The 23,519-nt window shown below is 38.0% G+C and overlaps 1 protein-coding gene across 3 annotated transcripts in view; it reads left to right on the top strand.

The window, feature by feature from the left end:
- The window catches only part of MACROD2 (mono-ADP ribosylhydrolase 2), a 1,889,921-nt gene that overhangs the window by 1,815,080 nt on the left and 51,322 nt on the right, over positions 1–23,519 (top strand). For all 3 annotated transcript variants that reach the window (XM_072943799.1, XM_072943800.1, XM_072943798.1), the window contains 2 exons: positions 8,621–8,695; positions 9,006–9,098. In XM_072943799.1, the coding sequence (XP_072799900.1) occupies positions 8,621–8,695; positions 9,006–9,098 (168 nt within the window). The remainder of the gene's footprint in view (positions 1–8,620; positions 8,696–9,005; positions 9,099–23,519) is intronic.

The raw sequence follows: 23,519 nt of genomic DNA, 5'->3' as shown, positions 1-23,519 counted from the left end.
GAGAAATCAATTAATAGAAATTCATCCAGAAATGGCACAGATGGGAGCATAATATAATATGGGATATATGACTGAAATATTACACTGCACACCAGAAATTAAGACATGGTAACTGACACATGGCAACTGACTATCCTTCGATTAAAAATCTATGCATATAACTCAGGAACAGCCAGATGGAAGAGAATGCACAGGGCAACGTGTGGGGAAAGGGTCTCAGAGCTTCCATGCCCTCCCTGGGCCCCCTCCCAGCACCTTCATGAGTCCTCCAACCCAGAAGCTCTTTGAACACCCTTCTTCAGGAATTTTATTGGAGACTTCACTATATCAGGCCATGTTAAAAATTATTGTCATTGCATCGCACATCTTCCGGAAGCCAAAAGGATTGCCTGTGCTCATTAGAGATATGGAAGATATAAAAAGACTCAAGTTGAATTCTGAGAGATGAAAATCAAGAATGTCTTAAATGAAAGTTATGCTCGTTGGGAACAGTGGCAGGTTAGAAAGCACAGGAGAAAGATTAGTGAAGTTGAAGATGTAGCTATAGAAACTATCCAAACTCAAACACAGAATAAATGCCTGAAGGAAATGAAAAGAGCATCAGTGAGCTATGGAGCAACCTCAAGAGTAATTCCAAGTATAACATACATGAACTGGAACCTCTGAAGACAGGCATGGGAGGGGGAGACAGAAAAAATACTGGAAGTCATAATGGCTGAAACTTTTCAGAAATCTGATGAAAACTGTGAACTCACATGTACCAGTTCTGTGATCCCAAAGCACAAGGAACAAAGAAAATTATACCTAAGCAAAAACCATCATCAACTTGCTCAACACCAGTGATAAAGAGAAAAATCTTAAAAGCAATCATATGAAAAAGACAAGGTATATACAGAGAAAAATAGAAGGATGAAGCAGAAGTCCCATCCAGAATTACCAACTGCAATTACAGACAAAAACATGGATGAACTTCACAAACATTATATTAAACTTTCAAAGGAGGTTCAGAAGAATATAGTGTACAATTTCATTTACATCAACTTCAAAAAGCAGGAAGAACAATGAAAGATGTGCTTAAGTGGTAAAATGATAAAGAGACTGTAGGTAGTGATTGCTCTGACAGTCAGGTTGCTGATTAAACTTTGGTGGCTGGAGAAGAGATACTGATCAGGCTGTGAGCCGGGCTTCTGGGCTAGTTGGTTCTCATAAGAATGCACAGTTTCTCTACTTGCTTTTGGTTGTTTGCTTTTGGAGCTCTGCATATTGTTCATGCACTTTGCTGTGCATATGTTGCATTTTGATAGGATAGTTCAAAAAGGAAGAAGGAAAGGGAGGAAATAAGGAAGGAAATGAGGCAGAGAGTAAAGAAATAGTATCAATGGTAGAGTTTATAAAACAAAGATTCTGCTGGAGAAGGGGGAGGGTTGCATACAATGCTGGCTTCAATAAAGGTAACCAAAAACTAAAAATCCTACTGGGCTATGGGTTCCAATAATTATAAGTTTGTTTTGAGAATAACTTTGAAAAATTTTATGATAATTACAAATAGAAGTAAAGGAAGATATTTTACTTTCTAAATTTCCTCTGAAGAGCACACCAAACATGAGAAAAATTCAGTAATGCAAATAAAAATAATAAACAAGTAGCAATATAGCAGAAACAACAATATATCAGATAAGATAACAGAAACACAGGCAAATAGGGCAGTAAATGTAATGAGGTTACTTTAATAAGTGTAAAAACCAATCACTGAATTAATTTTAATAAAATAAAGCTTTAAAAACACAGAGTTAGAAAAGAAAAGCATATCAGGGAAGTGAGGATCAAAAGAAAACATGGAAAAACTACTTTAGAATCTATCCAGTTAGAATTCTAGCAAAAAGTCTCCAGTGAGAAAGAGTTGATCATTTTATATCAATAAAAATCTAAATCCCTGATTAAATATAACAGTGATGGGTTATAAAAGCCCATGAAGTGCCAGATGATGTGGAAAGATACAATACGAAGAAAATCCAATTGGAAATGCAATGGGGAATTCATAGATACAATAATATCAGTTAGTTACAGAACAAATAGACTAAAAATGACATGGACTCTTTGAAAAATGAGATTAACAGTGTAGTCCTACTGGAGGAATGGACTGGCTGATCAATAAAACAGAATAAAGTGTTTGGAAATAGACCCGAGGCAATCTGGGATTTCAGTACATATTCAGGGTGACATACCAAAGACAGATGACTCAATAAATGGCATTAAGACAACTAGTTGGTCGTTTGGAAAAATAAGCTGAATCCCAATCTCATTCTTCATACCAACTTAAATTCCAAAAGGAGCAAAAATGAAACTATAAAAATACTAGGACAAATTGGTTTGTGTGTATATATATATATAATTTTGAAATGAGTACTGCTTTTTGAACTGTGAATGTATATACAGACATCGGACTGTGTGCATGTATGTGATAAAATGCACACACATACACATCTGCACCATGTGTGTGCATTTGTCCATATATGTCACAAAGCAGGAAAGTGGCTCAATCTGAGTAGATAAATTTTGACCTGATCAATAAAGCTTATAATCAAATTCTAAAGAAAAACCACTAAGAAAAGTACTCTCCACCTAAATGACTAAGAATTAATTTTTTATTACAAAAATAAATACCTCATAATTTAATAATAAAAAAAACCCAAGAGGAAAATGGGCAAAGGACGCAATTATAATTCACAAAAGAGGAAACACAGTCATTATAAATATGAAGAGATGACCTATTTCTTCATTACTTAAAGAGATGCAAACATAGCATGAGTTCAGTGTCCTCTCCTTTTGAATGTCAGATGTTTAAGTGGAACTGAAAACACACAGAGCCGGTATGGAGAGGGCAACCAAACATGCTCACTGCCCACTGGTGAGAAATTAAAGGGCACAACCTCCTCACCAGCTATTTGACAAAATGTAATGAAAGGTAAAATATTTACACTTTGATTCAAGAATTACGCTTTAAGAATTTATCTTAAAGTAACATCTGCCAAAAGCATAGAGACTTGCATTCACAAAAGCATTCATTACAAGACAGTGCTTGATGGCAAAGACAAAAAAGCAAAAGGAAAATACCCAAAAATTTGTCCATAACATGGAATATAATGTATCTTAAAAATAAAAGTTCTGAAGAAACTCTAATGACAGTGTGAGATGCTTATGAAAATGTAAACTAAAGAAGCAAGAATCAAAGGGTAAATTCATTTCAATAACAGGACACACTGACATATTTCTGTTTGTTTGTCTGTACATATATGTATATGTGTATATGTTTTATGTTCAGACACAGACACACATATATTTGTATACCTATCTGTACACACATATGTGTATACACACGCATAAGAGAATGACAGCAGCTTACAGTATTAATGGTGGCAATCCCTCAGTTGCAAAATTATTCATAATTCTCAAAACTTGTATGTATTTGTGTTTCTACATGAAAACTGCCTTTCTTTTGTAACAAAGGTATAATTTTAGAAATAATTTATGTTAGGAAAGTAAATTTTATTGGCCCTGGGAGAAAATTAAGGATAATTTAGAAGACAATCAAATTCACACTAACCTAAATTTAAATTTACTCTTAATCTGGGGTATTTTTAGCCATAGTAGAAGCAAAATTTTGAAGAACAGCAGCAATCAAGTTTCAAGTTTAACAAAAGGACACAGTTTCCGCCATCTTTAAGAGAAGCATCAAAGGAACAATGTCTGTTCTGAGGAAGATCTGACCACCTAACACTCTACAAACAATAAAACTGTATTGTTGTTGTGATTATTCAAAAACAGTCCATTTACAAAGTGAGTTTAGGTTTATCCTCCTCGAGAAATGTTGAATTCCAGACTGACATCCCCAGACCAATTTTTACGCAAATTAATTAAGGCATTAGCTTGAGCCAAACTTAATTACCAGGGCACCAGGAAACAATCACGTGACCTATTTCTAAAGAAAAGTGAATGGGTTTTGGGATTATCAGTTCTAATGGTCCCCTCCAATTAGTATGGGTGATTGAGTTCACTGTATAAAATATATATATATATATATATATATAAATGGTGGGGCCCTTTATGTTCTTTTGTTTCTTCTGCCAGGAGGGATTAGGGCAAAGGACAGTGGGTGGAATTCACCCGGCTGAATGAGGAGAAGCAAACATAAAGCATGCCCCCATGAGGTCAAGAAAGCAAGATGGAATGTGGAATGTCTGAGTGGCTGGAGCCCCTGAGTCATTGTGAACGCACAGCAGGCCTGGGTGGCACAGCAGGCCTGGGTGCCGGGCAGGGAGCTCACACACACCCCCTCTGCATAACCTGCCAGCATCCTGGCTTGGCTCAGGCATGGCTAAGTATGATGTTCATGGATTTCAAGGCTAAGCACCTCATAGCTTTCCCCATTTTTCACTAACTTAATTTCAGAAACATTAGAAAGAAGAAAACGTAAATATTTTTGTTTCAAGAAAAGATTGCCAGTATATATAAAACGCACAGGCGAAGAGATCAGAAGTGAGGCAAGTGAAAAAGGCCGCCGGGAGAAATATTCCCAAAAAGCTTCGCAGTGGCCTCTTATCCTCCAAGTGAGGTGCCAGACTTTACTAGCAGAGAAAATCCTTAGTATTCATCACACTCTAGGCTGCCACCTCCACGGTCCCATCTCAGCGGTGCCCGTGGGATTGTGATCTTCCTGTTCTTCATGGACGTTCTCTGAGAACACACCCAGTGGAGCCCTGGGCTGGAGACACACTGGAATAGTGGCTGCTTTTACCCTCCCAATGCTCTGTTCTTTCCCGTCCTTGTACAGACAAAGCCAGGCCGCAAATAATGAGTTAAGGTCCCAGCGATGACTGGGAGGAGGTGTGATGGTCAGTTCCCTGTATCAACAGTGAAAGAGAATGAGGTTTACTCAAAAACAGTGACGGTGCCCTCAACATCATCCTCCCCATAAACAAATGTCAACAGCGATCAGAAGCATTACCGGGAGACATATCCTCATAGAACGCCAAGGACAGAGGGAACCTGAGGTGGTTTCTAGTTTCTTTTTGGCCTCTTTTCCTAAAGAAAATGAAATTGAAGCTCAAAGAGGTTGTGATTTGTCTAAAACAGTCAGTTCTCCTTCCAAAATTCTTTGCAATAAATATGGTATATGAAGCGCAAGTAGCCTTAGCGCTTTGTGGCTAGAGGTACAATAGGAAGTAAGAGATAAGAGCCTCACTACTGTTTACAGACGCTGATGAGTCCTGTAATGGTACTGAATAGAGGCCCAATGAAACAGACATTTATTGATCACTCCTTATTAAGAAGTTCCAGGAAGGGAAATATGAACAAAACAGAGTTTCTGTCTTCACAGTTCCTGTAACCTAAGGGAAGCACACACAGGTATAGCCCTATTACAGTGGGGTGAGGAGAATAATAGATAGATAAATGGGCAAAGGGACTCAATATGCAGAGATGTGATCACTCTGTATGGTACCCGGAGGTGAAAAGAGTGGAAATGCGTTTTGGGGGAAAGATGTTGCATGGTTTTCTCTTTCATATTAAATGACTTTTGTGACCAGTAGTATCATGACACAGTCTCCAGAATAAAAGGGCACAGGGGGAGGTATAGCTCAGTGGTAGAGCATATGCTTAGCACACACGGGGTCCTGAGTTTAATCCCTGGAATCTCCATTAAAATAAATACATAAATAAATAACCTAATTACCTCCCTTCCAAAAAAGTTTTAAAAATAAAGAATAAAGGGCACAAATGGAATTCTCAGACATTTTTGGTAAGATTACAAAAGGGAACAAACTCTTTAGGACACTGTTTTTTAGGATCTAGTAAAGCCAAATGTCTGTGTTGCCTGTTACTTAATTTTACTCCTGAGTTTACACCCAAGTGATATGAGTATATATGTTCACCGCAAGACGTGTACAAGAATGTTTTTAGCAATGTTATTCATAATAGCCCCAAATTCATACAGTGGAATAGTATGCATCAGAGGAAAAGAATGGACAATTGATACACACAGCAACTAGGATTAATCTTACAGAAAACAAGTATTAAAAAGTAAGATACAAAAAATTATATACTGTATATTCTGTTTATATGAATTTCAAAAACATACTAAACTTCTACCTTTTAACTATTGGTGGGGTATCCACAAGGACCAACAGAGAGAGCCACTGGTGCTAGAAATGTTCTTGATCTGGACGGTGATCATGCAAAGAAATACATGTGTATATATTTCAAAAGTCATCAAGCTGTATATTTGCGACATGAGAGTTTTATTGTATGCAAGGTATACTTCAATTTAAAAAATTAAAAAGCAAAATAAAGACATTTCCAGGCAAAACAAAAAGGACAAAGGTATTTGTAGTCAGATAAACCTAGTTATGATTTTTAAAATAAAAATGGATATCATAAGAGCGACTTTGCAAGGATAGTAAGATGATTAGAGAAAATGTATATGAAGTGTCTAGGCATAGACTAGCTTTTTTTATGGAATCGATAATTTGCAAATATACTTTGTCCCTGGGGCTAGTGGTTCCCAGGCTTTAATGTACATAGCGATCACCTAGAGATTTTGTTAGAATGTAGACGCTGATTCTGTAGGTCTAGATGAGGCCTGAAATCTTGTATTTTTGAAAAGCTTTTGGGCCATTCCAATGTTGCTTGTCCATGGTCCATACTTTGAGTAGCAGTGAGGAGAAATGGGGATGAGTGAGGTTATCAGCAGGGAAAAGGCCTTGATCAAATACATATTTTAAAAGATATTACTATTAGTAACTCACAAGGTAGATTACAGAAGAAGAAAATGATTAAACTAAGAGAGAGAGAATACATCCCTGAATGAGGAAAGGGGAAGGGCACTGGACAGTGGAAAAAGAGAAGCCTTTCTCAGAATCATCAAATCTTGGCATTTCACTGAATTTTAGGAGTGATGAGAGAAAGGCATTAAACATAGCTTGAGATTTTTAGCTTCAATGATCATATATATAAATATGCCTTAATTACATTTATTTTATCAGATCCTTTTGATTAAAATTAAGTTCAAGGGGAATAGATGTCAATAAGAAAAAATACCTTTCTTTTTTGGCTTGGTCACTCTAGCAGAGGATGAACCAAGGGAAAATAGTACAGTGTGTGGCTTAGGAATAGTTGAATTGGGAGGAGGGCATAGCTCAGTGTTAGAGCGTGTGCTTAGCATACATGATGTCCTGAGTTTAATCCCCAGTACCTCCATTAAAAATAATTAATAAATAATAAATAAATAAATAAATAAACAAACAAACCTAATTACCTCCCCCTCCAAAAAAAGAAAAAAAAGAGAACAAACAAACAAAAAAGAATAGTTGGATTATAGAGGACTCTGTAGAGATGAGAGATTGTATAAGTCAGCTTTGCTGCAGTAACAAATAGCTCTAAATGTCCCACTGACTTAAAGTAATAAAGGTTTGTCATGTCTCTGCTTAGTTCTGCTCCACATGTTTTCTTTCCAGGATCTAGGCTGAAGGAACACACTCTTTTAGGAGCAAGAGGCTGGAGGAAACACCCAGGGAATCTGAAGCTTCTTCTCAGACATAACACACTTCATGTCTGTTGCTGTGCCATTTTCTAACCAAGTCACATGAACGGGCCTGGTGTCAGTGGGCTCAGAACATACACTTGCCCCCCAGGAGCCACTGCATGTCACATGGTCACAGCCAGAAGTACAGACAAGTAGGAAAAATAGTGTATCTCCCACAGGGAAGGACCCAGGCAAAGAACCCAGGCGCTTCTGGCTTCCCTTTGTGCCTATAACCAGCTCTAGCTCTGGACTTGCTTTTTGTTTTGTTTTGTTTAATTTAATAGTTAAATATCCTTAGCATAAAATCTTTCATTAAAATGATGCAAAATGGGCAGGTTTCAGTTTCCTCTCTTAGTGAGCATTTAAATGTTCTAAACTCCACAGGGGAGGGGAGGGGAGGGGAGGGGTAGAGGCCAGGGATCAGGGGTGGGGACAGGGAGAGTGTGTGTGGAAGGAAAACCATTGCTAGATAATCAACCTCAGAGTAATCAGGAGTTGTCTGAATTCTCTCTGGACCTTTGCTGTATTTAGTAGGTGTTTTACAAGAACGGTTGCCAGGTGAGCCAAACTCGGTGTGCTCACATTACTCAAGTTATTTTTTTAAGCTCTGTTGATGGAAAAGTGAAAATACAAGGAGTGTTTTAATTTTACAGGAATCCTCAATATGGGAAATATCTATATATTAAAGGAAAATTTCATGTAATTAACACGTGCAGCCCAGAAATTATTTACAATTTTAAAACTTCCAGATTATATCCATTGATGTTCAATGTATTGTAAGCTAAATACTGATTATAGCAATCAGTTCAAAGAAAAGGGTTTTACCCTTCATTGTCTGGATAGTTCTCATAAAATAATTGATATAAATATGATTATTTGCAAAATGATACTGTCACCTTCCACTTTGGTTCAAAACTGTTCTTTACAATTCCAGGCATGATCAAAGCATAGTTTCTGAAATTCTTGCCTTTTCAAACCAGGGATAAAGATATGGTCATGCATATCACACCTCTATTATTTTTCAATCACTGTTCTTAACAGGACAAGAGAACGATTCAACGAAGAGTGAAATAAAAATTGAAGCAGAGTCCCAGAGCTCACATATGGAAACAGAAGGTATTAAAACCAAAATACATTGTTATTCGAGAATGAGGTGAAACTGTGAACCATGACTTCTCTATACACTGATGTGTGTGAGTGGTGCACATGAGTGTGTGTGAGCGGTGTGTGTGTGTGTATGTGTGTGTGTGTGTGTGTGTGCCTTAGGCAGTGATTTCTAGTGAGTGGTAATAATGTTCTGCTTTGAGTGCCTGTTGAAACTCAGAGGGGAAAAAAAAACCCTTTAACTGTCTATACTTTAGTCACTAAGTTTTCTCAATAATTCCACTATACATGCCTGAGTATCCTTCTGTCTCATTCTATTTAGAGCTTTCATCAAACCAAGAAGACACCACAATTGTGGAGCAACCACAAGTGATTCCACTAACAGATGACCAAGAAGAAAAAGAAGGTGAAAAAGGTAGGACTGCTCTTAAATTAATCCATCAAGAGTGAGAGTGTCTTTGGATTCCTGCCTAGAATTCCACCATCAGAGTTATGCACATGCCATTGTGGTCTGTAAAGAGGGGAAATGAGTATTTCTTTAATCCTAAATCGTCTTTTGAAAGTAGACTAGAATCTAGAAGTAGCAAAGAAGATACTTATAACAGTTTTTCATCCTTCCAAAGAGTTATGAGGATGTTTTTATTATTCATTTAGATTCAATTTTTTAAAATTATAGTTTTGAGAAATCCTCTAAGAAATAGAAATTATGGACTAGATGGATAAAAGTCTTAGATAATCTGAAAATAGATTTCAGACAAATAGATTAACCATTTTGCATTGATTTTATTCTGTCATCCTTCCTACAGTAGTGAGTAAGGAAGCAATTTATGTGAAATTTGCACATTTATGAACCTTCTGTATTATAGACTTTGTCCACTAATATGAGGATACAATAATATCGAATGCTGTTAACAAAAGTGAGTATTATAATGATTTCAGAGGACATAGGAGGAATGAACATTCAGTAAATTTTAAAACAGCAATTGGAGCAAGAAGTCAATATATTGGAATAAAGATAAACATTTTTAAAAATCTTTAAAAAATGATCAAAGAAATTTATTATTTATGAAAGAGCTTAAAGAATTTCATTTTCCAATATAAAGCAATCTCTTAAAGGAAGCTAAAATGTGAAATGAAAAAGTAAATAATGTCTGTTACACCATGTCATAAATCATACTGTTCTTAAATAAATGTATTTTTGGAAAGTAGTTACCGGGCAATAACTTGACAAGCCTTGTTTATAGAACACAGTGATCAATTTTGTTTCCAAATGGAAAAGCAGACATGATCTCAATTGTAAAAACAGGTCAATGGTAAGTATAGCTTCCAAGTTATGAACTCTTTTTGGCAGCAGCATGACACAGTTTAATTACTAAGTCATGTTAGTGATTTTGACATCTTTTTTTTTTAATTTCCACTGCATTAAAAGCACAATGTTTTTCTAAGTCTATGCCTCTCATGACCTTTTCTCTAATTGCAAACCCTAGTTCAGACTCATGACACCATGTTCCTGACAAGTCAAGTAAATGGTATACTTGGAGAACTTTATGTCTGAGGATGATAGTAGAAAATTGATACAACCCTTACTTCAAATACAGCTACACGGCCTTGCTCCCTCCAGTAGTACTTGTGAAATGTAAACTACACCATGCTGCATCTGCCTGCTGAATTTCACTATAGCAGAAATTATTTACTTTGTATATTGTGCCTCAAGATGTGCAAAAGAGAAGCATCAAACAATGGGTACAGTGTCCGCATTTTAACTAGACCCACCAGGGAGAAGGCTCATGTTCAGCACACACTGACATCACTGGCTTCTCCAGCACACAGCACCCCTCTAATTACTGAAGGGTTAATTCTCCCTTGTAGAGATGGCAGTCCTCTTCTGCAAGTGGTGGGATGGCAGGTGAGAAAGAAGTGAGATCAAATTCTGCTACTTGCTAACAGCAACTTTGAAGTTAGATTTCTTTGTTAAAATTTGACTTTTCACTGTAAGAGAATAATCATGCCTGTGGCTTGAATTAACAGAGTTTTCCCTTCTTTACCATAGATGATTAACTTGACTCTGCCTTGAATGTTTCTGTCTCAGTTTGAAATAACTTAAAATCAGTCACCTTTATCTTCTTATTCTTTGCTTCCAAGTAAGAGTTTAAAGCCATTCTGTTACATATAAGAAAAGTAACCAAAGGAAAAGGGAGCAGCACAGATTTGGGGTGCTCTGCAGTAGCCCTGCTCCCCAGTGACAGACAGGGTGATCTGGGGCACGTTATTTAATCTTTCAGTGCCTCAGTTTCCTCATCCGTAAGATGGTGATGACAAAAGGACCCGTCAAAAATGGTTGTGGTGAAAATTCAATGAGTAAAGCATGGAAAGCAATTCCAACGATACCTAACATGCAGAAAGCACACCGCGTTTGGTATTTATCACAATTTAATAAACTGATGACAAAGTCAAAAGAATCCACATGTGGAGTTCCTCAAACCCATTCCTCACAACTTTGAATCCATAAAAATTTTACATCATCTATATTACCCTTCAACAACAAATTGTTCTGCCCATTCCAATTTCAGTACCATCTCCTGCAGGCAATTTCAGTAAGTACATTTTATTCCATAAAGATAGAACAGTTAATGAAAGGTGAGGTGGGAGACATCTCTGTGTGTTCAGAAAGTATTTTTTTTTTTGGTCAAGATCTTAATCTTCTGTTTGAGAAATGCCAATTCAACCATAATTTCTATTTTTTAAGATTTATTGGTACATCCGCAGACTAGAAGTAGTAAATACATTCAAAGTAGTAGGATGTTCCTTTGCTTTCTTTTGTGTCATATAGTTAGTAAAGAGTTGTTTGAGGACATTTTGAGACTATAGCTCCAGGTTTTGTGGATATGCACAGTGTCTCTTAATGGAAAGCTGAATATGTACATTAAGAACTACGCATCTGCAAACAAAATCAAATGAGTATTCTGTTCCAATTGTATGGATATTCTTACAGACTTAGAAATATTGGTTCTTTTTTATTTTGAGAATCTTTCTAAGGAGACAGGCAGTGGTCACCTTCAAAAAATTCCAGGAAAAATGGATAACCCTTTTCTTTATTTCACAACATCCTGTAAGACTGAAAAATGTAGATACTCTTCAAGCTACATCTTCGATGGCTCCCAGGTGTATGGGCACAGATGTTGCAACATTAAGTTTTGAAGTTAGCGCTACCAAAATATGGGTTTTGAAAAGAAGAGAAAATATTCAGCAGAAGATCATGCTGATAAAATTACACAATAGCACAATGGACATGTCCCTAGGAGACCTGAAATACAAAAATTTCAACAGGAACAAAGTGAGGTATCACATATGGCAGATTTTCTCACATAGCCACACTGCCTCTTCCTAAATGACTCCAGTTTTATGCTTTCCCAGCAGGGCCTACAGCACATATGATATCCAGTAAAATTGTATCATTTATGTTAATAACCAAATAGGAAAGTAATCTTATAGGAGAGCTCCTCTGAAAAGGATCTCGTGTTTTAGCATAAAATTAATGTGTTTTTTTTCTGAAGATTTTTAATTCTTTTTTTAAAAATTGAAGTATAGTCAGTTTACAATGTTGTGTCAATTTCTGGGGTACAGCATAGTGTTTCAGTCATACATATACATACATGTATTTGTTTTCATATTGCTTTTCATTATAGGCCACTACAAGGTATTGAATATAGTTCCCTGTGCCGTACAGAAGAAAATTGTTGTTCATCTATTTTATATATAGTATTTAGTATCTGCAAATCTCAAACTCTCATTTTATCCCTTCCCATCCCCTTTCCCCTCCTGGTAACCATGGGTTTGTTTTCTATGTCTGTGAGTCTCTTTCTGTTTTGTAAGTAAGTTCATCTTTGTCATTTTAACTTTTTTTTCCTTTTTATTCGTTCATTTTTATTGAAGTTTAGTCTGCCTACAATGTCTTGTCAGTTTCTGATGTACAGCATAATGTTTCATATATGTATATTTGTTTTCCTATTCTTTTCCATTATAGGTCACTACAAGGTATTGAATACAGTTCCCTGTGCTGTGCAGTAGGACCTTGTTGTGTATCTGTTTCATGCATAGCACTTAGTATCTACAAATCTCACTCCCAATTTATCGTTTCCTGAAGATTTTTATTTCTAGTTGAATTTTAAAATATTTGATCTAAAATCTTAACTATATCAGCATAGTACCATTATTATGTCACATAAATTTAAATTATGTTTTATTAGGAATACATTGGACTTTCCAAGCTTTACCTAGAATGTGTGCATCCCAACTCTTTTTCTTGTATCCATCAACAAGTGTAATATGGAAGAACATTCCCGTATCTTTTACCTCCAGTTGATCAAAATGTTGATGGAGATTTAAGGTATATTGTGTTCTGAGTTCTTGGAAAAAGATAGATATTGACAGGCATGCAAGTAGACAGTGAAGTGTTAACCAGCAGCGAGTGCTAATCATCATGTCCTTTGGCTCATGGTTTGGCCTCTGATGAGCAGGATCACGTGACTAAGTGTGCAGAGAGCTATGGCCTCTGACTCTGGCCATGCGGTTCCTGACTTTCTGTGAATCCCAGTTTCTGCGGTTGTAAGTGAGAGATATGAACCCAATGATGCAGCGATGAGGTTCTCCAATTTTATAAATTTTCTGAGAAGGCCAGCTCTGAAAAACCACATTCTTGACGAAACAAGGAGTGATGACATGGGAGCCAGTGGTCACCAATGTACTGAGAAAGCTGCAATCCTAGATTTTACTCAGTTTTATTCATTGTATTCTGTTGATAAAAATGCCGAGGTGATCTAGACCAGACAAAGAGATCAGACAAATTAATCACATTCTATTTCAGGGCTTAACCAGTAATTGGACACCTAATTATTCCCTGAAGATAGTTTAAATGGGGTAAAAGTGCCTTACACTCAAAGTAGGTTTACACACAAACTCTGCTCAGAACCCGGCTGGATTTCCACCACCATCTTTCTTAGTCCTTATGAGAAACTTCCACTCTTCTCTGGCCACTGTTTCATCCTTCAGTGAACGCACAGTGAACTGCTTTCTCCGCTGCTCCTACCAATCAAAGCCATTAGGGATTTATTTTCTCTACAAAGCGCCACTACACAGCCCTTGATGTTTTCCGTTATTAATGGAATTCTTACATCTCTGACAGAGCCCTTTCCCCTCAGCTTAATACTCAGCCTCCACAGCAGCAATGCAGCAACACACAAACACACGACACCCATGACACTCAGGCTTTCAAACTCTAGTCTGTGTGTTTTGCCACCAAGAATCATGGCATATATATACATTTTTACTGAAGTATCCTTGATTTATAGGCATTATTTGATTCATGTGAAATATATGAACTTTCATCTTGAATAATTAATTTACTGGAAGTTTATATTTTCAGAAAGTCTTTGTATCTTACCTTCCCCAGTGAAGTCAACTTTAGTAAAGCTGCATTTTTCACGCTGGCAGCACTAGAAGTTAGTTTTTTAGGGCAACTTAATTTTCAAATGATTTCTTCTCTGATTGGCCTTTTTTCCTAATAATACTTTGTAGCTAGAACTTGTCAACCAAAATTTAATTTGGGGATATAAGATGAATTAATAATGCTGGTGCCTGTTCTGGTTTTATTAATATTTTTAAGTGTTTCATGAAATTCCTTATATCTGTTCAATACACTGAATGAAAAAATCATAAAGTTTTAAGCTAGATTATTTAAGTCTTCTGCACATCTCCGTGTATGCAATAGATTCATACAGAATCAGTTCATTCAAGTTACACTGTATAAGGTAGGAAGATACAATGTGCATATTCACATTTAATATTTTTTAAAGTTTATTTTTAGAGTACTAATTTTCATCATGTTTCTTCCTCAGATTAAAGTGTAACTGACCTATACTTTTAAAGTTAAAAAACATAGAAGACTGAAAAGTAGATTCACAGCTGCAGTAAGAACTTTGGTTCCCACAATGTGTTTCACGTGCATATGTGTGCGAATTTGGATTGATCACGTGCAAACCTTGTAGGTAGCCTCTCAGTAACAAAGCATATATCAGGCCTCATGAATGTGGCCAAACCCCCAGCTTGCTGTGATCGTTGTGTCTTTTAAAATTTAGAAAAAAATGTCCTGATCCTTCATTTTACATGTTAGGGAGGAAGGACCACAAACTTAAGGATGTGTGGAGACCCAAAATTTGTAATTGCTAGTCTATCCCTGTCTGGGGAATTTTCAAAGTCCATCTCTTCTAATAATTCTCTAGCATCCAGCATTGTTCCTGGGTCCCCTTTGTCTTTTTCTATTTCCTCCTCTCCTTAACTCTGCAATTTGATTTACAGTTTCACTTTGGATCAAGCCTCTGTTGTCTGGTCTTGCCAGGAGGCATATGGTCCTGTGGTTTATCAAAGTAATTTGCAAAGATAAAACAGATCTCTCCCATAAGTGGAATTCTATCTCCAGGTTTTGAACTTCTTATTCCTCTCGGCTAGAGTTCTGCAACTCTCCACGAAGTACCTTCTTATCACAACTAATGAAAAGAGTAATTTTTATTTGTATGTAAACATAATATTACTTTTCATATGCTATCCCTAAATATTCCAGAAAATTAGCCTCCTCTAAAGACAGTGAGTCTAATTGTTAACAGCTGATGGCCACAGTATCTGCCCTCTCCTCCAAGGTACTAAATAATGCCAAGTTGTCATTTCCAGAAATATAAAGTCATGACTCTCATACAAATACACGTTGAATACATGTAAAAGATTTTATTTAAATCCTTAATTAAGGAAGGGACCAGTAAGAAGTAAAACTGGTTCAAAAGAAAATAATATATACACATATTTCCTTGGGTATATGTGTATCTCCATGTTACACTTACAATCAGGAATACCAAATGCATCATACGTGTACACACATACCCACAACTCAGGAATACTGAAACTTGAAAGAGTGGTTAGCATCATATAAGGCAATAAAATATATTCTTTCTTTTCCGCCAAACAGAATGCATTTACACTGCTGTGAACAAGTCTCATTTTCATTACTGTAAGCTTTCTACCAGGTAACTTCTACTCCTGTGGCTGTGTAAAGTAGTCTAGTCTAGGAAGTCAGAGGAGCAACCCCCTTATAGAATCAGATCATCTCCAGGTCTCTGCCTTGCCAACCCTACCAGGTCAATCAGCTCTGTCTCCTCAACTCAGGGGTCTGCAGGCTGTCCTGGAAAGTCTCTGCAGACAGTCAGCAGGACCACGGGGCTTTCCTTCCTGACTCTCCTCCTTTCCTGACGCTCAGGTATCACTAAGGCTTACCAAATTTTAATATTAATTGGGACCATGACAAAAGAAAAACATAGCATGCTTAAATTTTATTTACCTCATCCCAACAAATGCCATTATCGTGGTGTATTTTAATTCTAAGGATATCTTAACTTCCCTGATGCATTATCATCATTATTACTATTATTATTATTAATTATTATTCTCATCACTGATTTGTACCACCACTACTGATTTAGACTTATCCAGTAATTACCATGTACCTTGCTTACCGTTCCTTCCTTTATCTTTGACCGTCTAGGATCAGTACCCTTCCACTTGAAGAACACTGAAGGACCAGTAGGTAATAGAACTGACAAATGCAGGTCGAACCTCTAAATTGAGTAGGGTGGATAGTTAGGGCTTGCAATAATAATGGATGTGTGGATATGTTCACTTACACATTTTGTGGTAATGACCAAAATGTATGTCAACCCAAATTTTAGCATATAACCTTAAAATCAGATAGTAGTTGATTACCCGCTTTTAAATACTACAGAGGTTCAACGTCTGTTTACATAAAAGATTTAAAAAAATAACAAGTAGCCACGAACTGTTATGTCATCTATATTGTATAAAATAATTGCGGTGCTTGAGTTTAGACTTAACCAGTTCACTTGATTTCATCAGATGAAGGAATTTCCAGACCCTATTGATTGTACACAAGGTACATCCATTCTGATCTGGATTCTGAATTTAAACGCTACTTTTCTTTCTGTTTTAGAAGGAAACTGTTTCTTTTCATTCCTCTTTATACTTCAGATGCCTTCATTTCAGCGCAGTATGTAAAGAACAGGTGGCATAGAGAGTACTTTGAATGTTAATTATTTTTTTCATTTATTTCACTGTGAGGATTTACCTTTCAATGTGTTTTTATAATCAAGATGGAAACAATTAGGGTGCTTGCTGCTTGAATGTTTCACTACATTTATTTTATGACATCTGCTGCAATAATTTAAAAAAAAAGAAAAAGAAAAAGCAGCGTTTTACCAATAGCAAGGGCTTTGGGTTGATTGTATGTGACTGTTTTATTTCATCGTGAATCTTCAAAGGAAATGCTGAGATCAGTCAGCCATATTTCTAACCAATAGATATCTCATTGTGAGAGCTTACATTTTTGACATAGAAGCACATCTGCTCATTTTTCAGAAATGTCATAATTTATTAGTCTTGGATTTTAATTGAAACTAATAGAAAAAAACTACAAAGATATAGAAATGAAAGGGAAAAAACTGGATATTTCTTCTTAAAGACTTATTTGAAAAGAGAATGTTTATTTTCCATTTATCATATTTAGTTTATTTCTCAAAAATACACAAAATGTATTTCACCTGTCCTTCACTTTTCTTATTTTTTTATCATAGTTTACAAAATCATAATATTCAGGATCAAGAGGGGTGCAATTCATAATATATTAAGACAGGGATATGTAATTTCAATGGAAAGGAACACGTTTCAAACTTAAGTAGTCATTTTATACTGTATTACATTACTTTTTCCTATTAACAAAATATTATGGACAACCTATGTGATCAGAAAATAAAACTTATATTAAATGTAGTGATTATATATAATTAAATAGGATTGTGATAAGATAAATGTAGATATAATGTGTGTGTGAGAGAGAGAGAGAGAGAGAGCCAGCAAATGCCTAGATTTGAAGATGCTGTGTTGCTGGCTTTGAGGATGGATGAGGAGGCCATGTGAGACAAGGAATACAGGCAGCCTCTGAAAACTGGAACATGTAAGGAAACGGATTCTTCTAGAAGGAAAGTAACTCTATTAATACCTTGATTTTAGCCCCATAAGACCCATTTCAGACTTGCAGCCTCCAAAACTGTAAGAACTAAATTGGTGTTATGGTAAGACAGAGGCTACAGTAATTTGTTACAACAGGAACAGGGAGCTAATACCATAACCTTGCACATGGTTACTCCAAACCAAGTTGAAAAATTCAGGCTTACCGTAACAGATCCCCAGTGAAAGGAGAGGTTCCAACATCTTCCCATGTTCTAGCTGAGAATTACCATAAGGTTGTCCTTCAAGAATCTATGCTGCATTAGGCAGCATTTTTATTATCATGACCAATCCCTTTTAAATGCCAGTATCTGTCGGTTGCACAAGTGGAATTTAATTCAGGTAAATCTTATCACTGTGGCCACAGTAAGTGCTGGTAGAATAGTTATGCATCCCCAGGAGATTAGAAGAAAAGGAATTAAAGGCAGTAAGAAAACAAAGAAGGGAAGGAGGGAAGGAGATAGAAAGGAAGAAGAAGAAAGAGAAGGAAAAGGAATGGAAGGAAGAGAGAGCATGGGTTTCTTTTTTCTCATCTGGGAAGAACGATAATTAAAGTAAATATCCAACCAATACTTTCTGGAAATGGAGGAGATATAAAATTCATGTCCAACAAATGTTCCGCCGGGCTTTCCCTGACTAATACCACAAAATGGGACTAGAGATCCCCTCGACCTCAATAGTTTCTAATAGTTTAAAGCCAAACTGACAACAAACCTTGCTCATATATTGTCCTAGCACAATGGCTCTCAGACTCAGGTGTGCATAAGAATTAGCATGTTTGTTAAAACACAGGTCTGTGGACCCTTCCCCCAGAGATCTGGATACAGTAGGTCTTGGTGGGCCTGTGACCTGCCCATCTGTTGAGCTCCCAGGTGATGGTGACACTACTGGTCTGTGGACCACGTTTTGAATGATATCACTACTCTAGTATTTTGCCTCCAAATTTAGATAATTTTTTTGAAAAATTCCTTATACCTTTCTCTCTGCTTTATTCTTGTTGGATGGTGGGTGTTTAAACATGGCAAAGATGATAGATAGACAGACAGACAGAAGACAGACAGACATAGAACATACTCCTCAGTAGATCCAAATCACCTGGATGTCTTGTTAAAGGATAGATCACTGGGCTCAATACCTCAAGTTTGGATTCAGTAGGTCTGTAGTGATGGGCAGTAAAAGTTTGCATTTTGAACAAGTTCCCAGGGAATGTAGATGCTACTGGTCCAGGGATCATATTTCGAGAACCACTCAGAAAGCCCTTGTTCATTATCCATACCAGCCGACACACAACAGGCACTGTGAGAGGAGATGACCTTTTTAGCATCATCCTGGTCTCCCAGATCTGCAGCTGGGGCCCTGGGCATCAGGGTAGCTATGGTCAGAATGGGGACCTGTTTCCAACTCAAAACTCCAGATTGTCTGAGATCAACTGCCCATAAGCCTCTCTTTCCACATATGCACTCCTTGTGGCCACTGACGCAGGGCATCCTTCCCACAGCGGCAGGTCTAAAAAGGCAGGATGGAAGAGATACTGCATGTCCAGGTTAGGAAGATGCCGAAACAGACAGTTTGTTGGGAAGCATACCTGGGGCCATCCAAGAGGATCCTGACTATATATTTGAGTTGTGCATCTGAAAAATGAGTTCCCTGCTGAAAGGTCATTCTTTCCTGGTTTGATGAAAAGGAAACAATGAAGAAAATAAAACTATTTCCCCATTAGTTTAGTAGTTTTACCCACCTTCAGACACAGAATCAAGACAATGTAAAATGAGAGAAAACGACATTCCCTCGTACAGTCTGAGAAAAAAAAAAGAACAAAATTCAAATTTGGGGCACAAACTGCTCTTCAACTTGTAGGAGTTACTGTGCACAAAGTAAAAATAACCTTGATTTAGCAGTCCCCTATTTAAGTCCATTTGTCTTCCAAAATCAAACATTTTCTCAGCTGAATTTGAGGGGATTCATTATATTTTTTTTAAGAAGAGAAGAAAAGGAGAAACTGAACAGGGCTTTTAGAGCACTGCACATAAGCTGCTAGCCATATTGAACCAACACCTGGGGCATTGATTTGAAAGCTCAACACAGGCTGTTCACCTGGATTGCCAAGTAAAACAGAAGCAACTGTCTGGCTGATGGCATCAGAGAGCGTGCACTTCGCCAGGGCTGCATCTGAAACTGCCTTCAAGGACCACAGATAACCTGGAAAGAAGCGCGGAGGTTGTGCTGAAACCTCGTTACCATTTAGGAGCCAACCTTTCTCTCCTTTCCACTAACTACCTGCGATTTCTAATTAGAAACGCTTTGCTCAACCAAGCTGGGCTAATTCCCCTTTTTTGGTGCTGATGTTTGGCTGCATTTATTTGCTAAGCACTGTCTTGCTCAGCCCTCTAAGCCTGTTTGGCCTGCCTTCCCCCACATTCCAAGCAGTAATAGCTTCATTGACCCCGTAATTAAAGAAATCCTGTACCTTTCCATTCTGGCTAGCTGCCCTTTTTCTTCCCGCCTGTTGTTCTTTTTAGCAACACCACCAGCAGATGGTTAGAGATTTTTTTCATCATTTCAAAAGCTTTGTATTTTTCCCATCTCATCAAGCATATCTCAGCCAAATGTAATTAGCTTAAGGCTTTTGAGCCCTCACGGGAGACCAGTTAAAGACCTGAGCAATTTCAATAAGGAGCTTGGAAAGCGAATCCCGGGAGGCTAGGCAGAACCGCGGGAGAGCTGCTAGTATTTGGAAGCAAAGACCCCTCTCGTCCTCCCCATCTCTTCTTCTTTTGGCAGGTTAAGTTCCCAGAATATTCATGAGGGCCCCAGGGCTCTGGGCTCTGTTGGGACATTATTGGGTAGGTGGCATATCTAAGCCCTCTTCCTCCGGATCAGTGTTTGGTTCCTTATAATGGATTTCAATCAGGGACGGCTTTTCGGGTAGCCCTTAAGTTACTCTCAAATGGCAAACAGTTTGTTTGCTAAATCTCTTAGCCTTTTCATTGAATTTTTTATCCTTTGGTTGGAAACTGGCTGGTAAGCCCTCTTTGTAGTTGTGAGCATTGATATGAAGGCTAAATTAATTAACCGCGATGCGGATTTGCATCCTGCCTTTGAGTGGTGCCAAGCCCCCTCCATTTCTGAGGGGCCGCATGTATGGCACAGCTGATCCCACAGCCCAAGCCCTTTTCCCGGGAGAAAGCAAGTTTCTGAGACCAAATTAAACTCTATTTTTATTGAAATGGTGTGAAGTAGTGCTTAAGCCTGTGAAGCAGAGATTTGTCTGGGTTGTTAGGAGAGGGGCAGGGGCTCCTCCTTGAACTGTGTGATGTGTATTTTCCCCGAGCACTCCAGCGGGAGCCTCGGCGCCTCCGGTGTTGGGTAGTAGGATGATTAAGTGTGTTCTTCTGTCAGTTTCCCGTTACCAAGTTGTGCATAAAAGGAAAACATCCTTTGTGAATCTGCTACCATCTTTTTTCAGCTAAAAGGAGCTAAGGACAACATTTGATTAGAATGATTTTTTTTAGTCTCAAGTGGACTAATTAGTTTTTTTTAAATAGTGATGCACAGATATGCAGATGTGTCTTTAATGAAGATTTTATGTATATGCCTCACCGGTAGACATGCCAATCATGACTTAGGGGGAAATTCCTTCTAAAACATGGGAAGTATGTTCTAAGCATTGTTATACTCTGGCAAAGGCTTGCAGAGCAGACCCCAAACACTCATAAAGTAATTTATTGTTGTCTCCAGAATACGACAGAATGTTTAAAATAAAAATTGACTTACAAGAAAAGACATAAACAGGGCAAAAGTTTTCTGAAGGTAGGACAAATAAGAACTCAGTCTTTTGCAGAAGCTTCTCATAAATATTAGTTTTGCACAGAAGAATGAAAAGTTAATTACAATAAAACTGCACTGTTACTGCCTAGAATGCAGTAGACTCGAAGAAACTGGACTATCCCAGCCAGGGGGACAATTCTGGGTGATGAAACTGGTTATGTTGGTACAGAGCGAGGAGCAAAAAGAGAAAAGGAAAAGACGTTGCTGGCAGGACCTTCACTTTACAGCAAGATACAGCAAGGTACAAGGACTATCAGCAAACTTGATGTCCCGAAAACATGCAGAAGTGGTCTTATTCTAGAACTTACACAGCAGTTTTGTCTTTAGCCAGAGTGCTGGGGGCAGCATAACTTTGGTTCATTCCATTTTCCAAATGATTTGGTGTTTTATCAGAGAACTTTGGGGGCCAATTATCTCCATTTTAGAAATTTCCAAAATGAAGATACTCATTTTCCTCTGTTTGGAAGATACAGAAGTCAAGCGTGTGCAGAGTTAGTGCCCCTGGGGGGGTCATACGCGTAGGTGGAGGAGCCAAGACCTCAGGTTCCTGTCGGAGATGTGGTCCAGCCTGCTTTCCCCGCCTTCCCCCTGCGAGCTGCTGTCGGGGAGGGGGACACTCCCTCCTCCACCCTCCCTGAGTTCTTGTAGCTGGACTAATAATAAAAGTGACTCAAGACAGATTAACAGGAAAAAAAGAAATAAATCAATTTGTTCACATGGAAATTTCATAGACAATACCTAAGCCATGGCCAAAGCAGGCAGCTTTTATATTTTTTTAGACTAAGAAACTATAAATTTGAGAGAAATTGACAGGACAAAGAAACTTAGGTTTGAGTTTTTAATTAGTAAGGAATTTAAGCAAAATTTGGCCTTGGGGTAATAAATTAAAGCAACAAGGTCTGTTTATACAGGCTTCTCTGCCCGAATTCCCTGTCCCTGGCAATAAAGGGTGCAGAGAATATACCTTTCATATGAGAGATTTATTTCCTGCTTTCAGGGAGCCAGAGGGTCAAAGTGGCCCTCTTGCTCTGGCCATTTCTTAGTAACTTTAAATCAAAATAATCAATATGCCATCGAGGCATATTTTAGGTGGCCTGTCCGGGGCCTGTGCCTAACAGAGAATGATACTAAAGGCATCAAATGTGTCTCCTGCATTTCAACTTAACTCCTTTCTGAAAAGGTGAAATCATCCTACTGTGAGTCTCAGAATTGGATTTGATCCTGGCGGTCACCCAATTTAACCTCCTGCCGGGAGGCACAGAGATTCTGTCCCCTCCCAGCCGATGCTGGAGCCTCAGGACACGCGTGATGGGGAGCTCTCCCCCTTGCACAGCCGCTCTTCCACCCTCAGATGATTCTGAGCCTTCAGAAATGGGCTTGACTGTCCTGTGCCTTCTGCTTATTCACCCCGGTCCTGCCCTGCACAGGGAACTAAAATGAGCCCCGCCCTGATGACAAGAGCCCCTTGAGTATTTGCAGGCAGTTTGTATGGCCACCTCCTGTGTCTTCTTGTTAGTCACTTAATTCATCCCTCATTTATCCCAGATGCCCCTCATCTTAAAAGGTTTTCAAACCCTTCATCGTCTTGGCTGCATACTTCTAAGCAAGCTCGATTTTCCAACTTCACTCTCAAAACATGGGTATAGAATTACACAAAGTGATCCCGACCTTCACTTGTCAAATCAAAGGCTAGAGATTTATTTTTAAGAGAAATTGCTTCAAGTCTGGCCACTCTGTATATGAACATCTCCCTGGGTGATGAAATATCCCAGCCTGATTCTACAACCTGACCCTCTGGGCTGGAAGGCAGGCTCTTCTCTAATGAGCCAAGAACAAGTTATCTACCCTGGACTTGGTCTTCCCATCTGTAAGTGGGGATAACATT

Source organism: Vicugna pacos, chromosome 19 (assembly GCF_048564905.1).
Source record: "Vicugna pacos chromosome 19, VicPac4, whole genome shotgun sequence".
Taxonomy (NCBI): domain Eukaryota; kingdom Metazoa; phylum Chordata; class Mammalia; order Artiodactyla; family Camelidae; genus Vicugna; species Vicugna pacos.
This window is presented reverse-complemented; position numbering and strand designations above follow the sequence as displayed.